The sequence below is a fragment of the Gossypium raimondii genome, chromosome 12 (genome assembly GCF_025698545.1).
Source record: "Gossypium raimondii isolate GPD5lz chromosome 12, ASM2569854v1, whole genome shotgun sequence".
Lineage (NCBI taxonomy): Eukaryota > Viridiplantae > Streptophyta > Magnoliopsida > Malvales > Malvaceae > Gossypium > Gossypium raimondii.
In genome coordinates this window covers 52482016-52485296 of record NC_068576.1, presented here as the reverse complement: position 1 = coordinate 52485296, position 3281 = coordinate 52482016, and the positions used below count along the sequence as shown (strand labels likewise).

At 31.4% G+C, this 3281-nt stretch overlaps 1 protein-coding gene across 1 annotated transcript; it reads right to left on the bottom strand.

Annotated features, from left to right (window-relative positions):
• Nucleotides 1-2129: 2129 nt before the first annotated feature.
• Nucleotides 2130-3281, bottom strand: LOC128035320 (ethylene-responsive transcription factor ERF105-like). The gene has a single exon (XM_052624730.1). It carries the CDS (start codon nucleotides 3180-3182, stop codon nucleotides 2220-2222), a length of 963 nt encoding a protein of 320 aa, XP_052480690.1. The 5' UTR covers nucleotides 3183-3281; the 3' UTR covers nucleotides 2130-2219.

Genomic DNA, 3281 nt, shown 5'->3' with positions numbered 1-3281 from the left:
TTGTATTGTATTAAAATAACACGCGTCAATTAAACAATAAATTTAGTTGTAATTTTGAAAATGGTGACCAAGTTTAATTCGCTGATGGCGCTTGTAATTTTTTTTTTCAAAAAATACATTTTTAAGGGATAAACTATAAAAATAGTCATTTTTGTTTGCTTCAGATTACATTTTAGTCACTTTTATTTGAAATGTTATATTTTAGTCGCTTACGTTATCGTTTTGTTACGAAGTGATTACTCTACTGTTAAGCTCCGTTACCTCACTAACAACAGTCCTATGTGGCAATCCAAATTAAATTTGTTTAATTAAAAACTTATTTTCATCCCAGCAATTGGACATCCAAGTTGGCATTTAAAACTCATTTGGACTGTCATGTAGGACGGCCGTTAGGGAGCTACCGGAGTTTAACGGTAGAGTGACCACTTTGTAACAAAACGATAATGTAAGTGACTAAAACGTAATATTTCAAACATAAGTGGCTAAAATGTAATCCGAGGCAAACAAAATTGACTATTTTTGTGGTTTACCCCCTTTTTTTAATTCAAATTTGTTTACACAAATCTTTAAAAAGATTACATAGTACAAGTTTTATATGCCTTTTGTTTGTTTTCCCATTGTTTAATAAGTTTTCAGTTTTAGAAGTTTTTGTCTGCTATTGTAGCACGTTTTTTAGTCTTGTTTATGCATGTAACCTTAGTTTTACAAGTGATTTTAGGGATGGTTTTGTTGTCATCCTTTCTAGTTTGGTAAATGCTCGATTCTTTTATCGATTTTTGCTCGCCGCTTTGGACTATCTGGGGTTGAATTCCTTATCGTATTAAGTGCTTGCAATCACTTCAGATATGTCATACTTGAGTTGTGGCAAAGCAATTGTTAATGTGTCATAATATTCTATCAATTCTAAGGCTAAAGCGTTTGTTGTGTTGATGAAGCTTGTCCTTCACTATCTATGACGAGCATTTGTTATTAATTTAGATAAATTATCTAGTTGATTACCTAATTTTTAAGGTATTTTCATTTTAGTCACTCAATCATTGAATCTCTATATGTAGTTAACATGTACACCGTCACATTATGTTCACACTTTTATTTTGGTCACCCAAAAAATATTATTTTTATAATATTGATCGAGGTAAAAACATTAAAGATTAAAGTGAAAAACGATAGAAACTAAAATAAAGCTTTAAAATTTGTCGGATTGTACTTGTTCACCCTTGCAAAAGTTCTAGATTTATTTTTCTAATATTGAAATATTAAATTTCAAAACATCAAAATCAACTAAATAAGTTATTAAAAAAATTATCCTTTTAGTAGTGACAACCTATTTGTTACTATAATATTGAAATTAATTAAATTAATTTCTTTTAAATCTTAAAATATTATTTTATATTTTCAAATAATAATTGTAAGGACTAAGGACAACAAATAAAATAAAATAACGGCAGAGGTAATAATCAAATGCGAATATTGCACGTCATATGAAAGTTATTAAGTTTACTTTAATCTTTAACTTTGAAAATAAAAATCATTTTAATATTTTTATATACATTACATCCATCGATTATATATATAATTACTATAACATTTCTTGAGTTGATGTCATCCTTATTCGGATCACTAACTCAATTATGAAATTACGAAATATTTATTCTTTTAAATTATAATTAATGTTATTACGATAGCACATTTATCTATTCATATTTGTATATGGTCTTTGAATAAAACAATTATAAATTATAAATTCAATAATTGAACACGTGTTCAGTAATATTAAAATACAAATTTGTTCTTGCTCCACTTATATTCATTATTGAATAAATTTTAGAGGAAAATATAATATTATTTTCACTTACATCATGAGTGTGACAAAATTCAATGTTAATATTATTTTGATTAAGTTTATATTACAAATTAACTCGACACTAACTCAAAATTGATAATAACGCTATGATAAACAAATCGTATTCATTTAATATTTTTCATATGACATAAATTTTTTGTTTTTACTAATAATTTTAATTTTAATTTTTTTACTTTAATATCATATATATTTAATATATTATTATTAATTAATTTCAATACGATGTTTTAATATAATTTAAAAGAAATAATAAAGCAATCGTTGATTAAAAAAACCATGGATCGATTTATTCAATAAGTGAATTGAAAGAAAAAACAAATAAAAACAATTTATATACATTATCGACTTATCGTCGCTAGATGACTATAACTTGGTGCAAGCCTAACGGCGACAACAATGGCATGTTAAATAACCCCTTCGTGTCGTTATCGCAATCCAAAAATGATGTCCAATTTGACGGCGTTAAAGGCGCATCGCCGTTATCTCTCGCTTTAGTCACATCATCATTTACTCTCTTCACGGCTTTAACTTCTCTCTCATCCCCAGCGCCGTCGTCTCTGCTCCGTTTCCTCTCTCCGTCAGCGGCGATTACATCCAACTTCCCAGCTTCGAGAGGGAAGTTAAGAATCGCTTTTGAGCCACGTAACTTAAAGGCGGCTCGGTCGTAAGCCTTTGCGGCTTCTATGGCGGTGTCAAAAGTTCCCAACCAGACCCGTGAACCTTTTCGGTTAGGATCTCGGATCTCGGCTGCGAACTTTCCCCACGGCCTTTGTCGGACTCCTCTGTAATGCTTACTTCTCTCTTCGGTATTTGAATTCTTCGGCTTTACCTCGGTTAAATCCGGTTTGCCGAACTGAATCCACTCCACTTTATGCGGCAACGAGATTTTCAGCGAAGGTTTTCGACTCTGAGAATTGGAAGTCGAATTCGAAGAAGATCGAGATTTCACTTGGAATTCACAAGCAGTGGCGTCGGAAGTGAGAGGCTTAGGCGTGGTGAGATGGATAAATTGAGGTTTGGAGTCAAATTCGAAAACATCACTATGGTTAGACTCGAAACCTGGGAAACTGGTAGAGAAGTTGAAGAAATCATCTTCGTCAAGGCTATTAAAATTGGATGCTGTAAGACAGGAATCAGAGGTGGAAGTTTGAGAGTAAAGAGAGTGAGATTGAGAGGTGGAAACCTCGGATTTCGGATAATTTGTCCATTGATTTTCATTTAAAAAGCTCCACAATCCCACAGGAGGAAATTGATTTTCATCAAGTAAATATTGTTCAATATATTGAAGCCTGCTCGACACTTCACTGCTACTTTCCATATCCAAAAACTGAAAACAAGAGAGAAAATGAGAAGATAAGGATTTTTTTTAGTTGTGGGTTTGAATTGGAGATTCTTAGTTCTCTCACTTGAGAGTGGA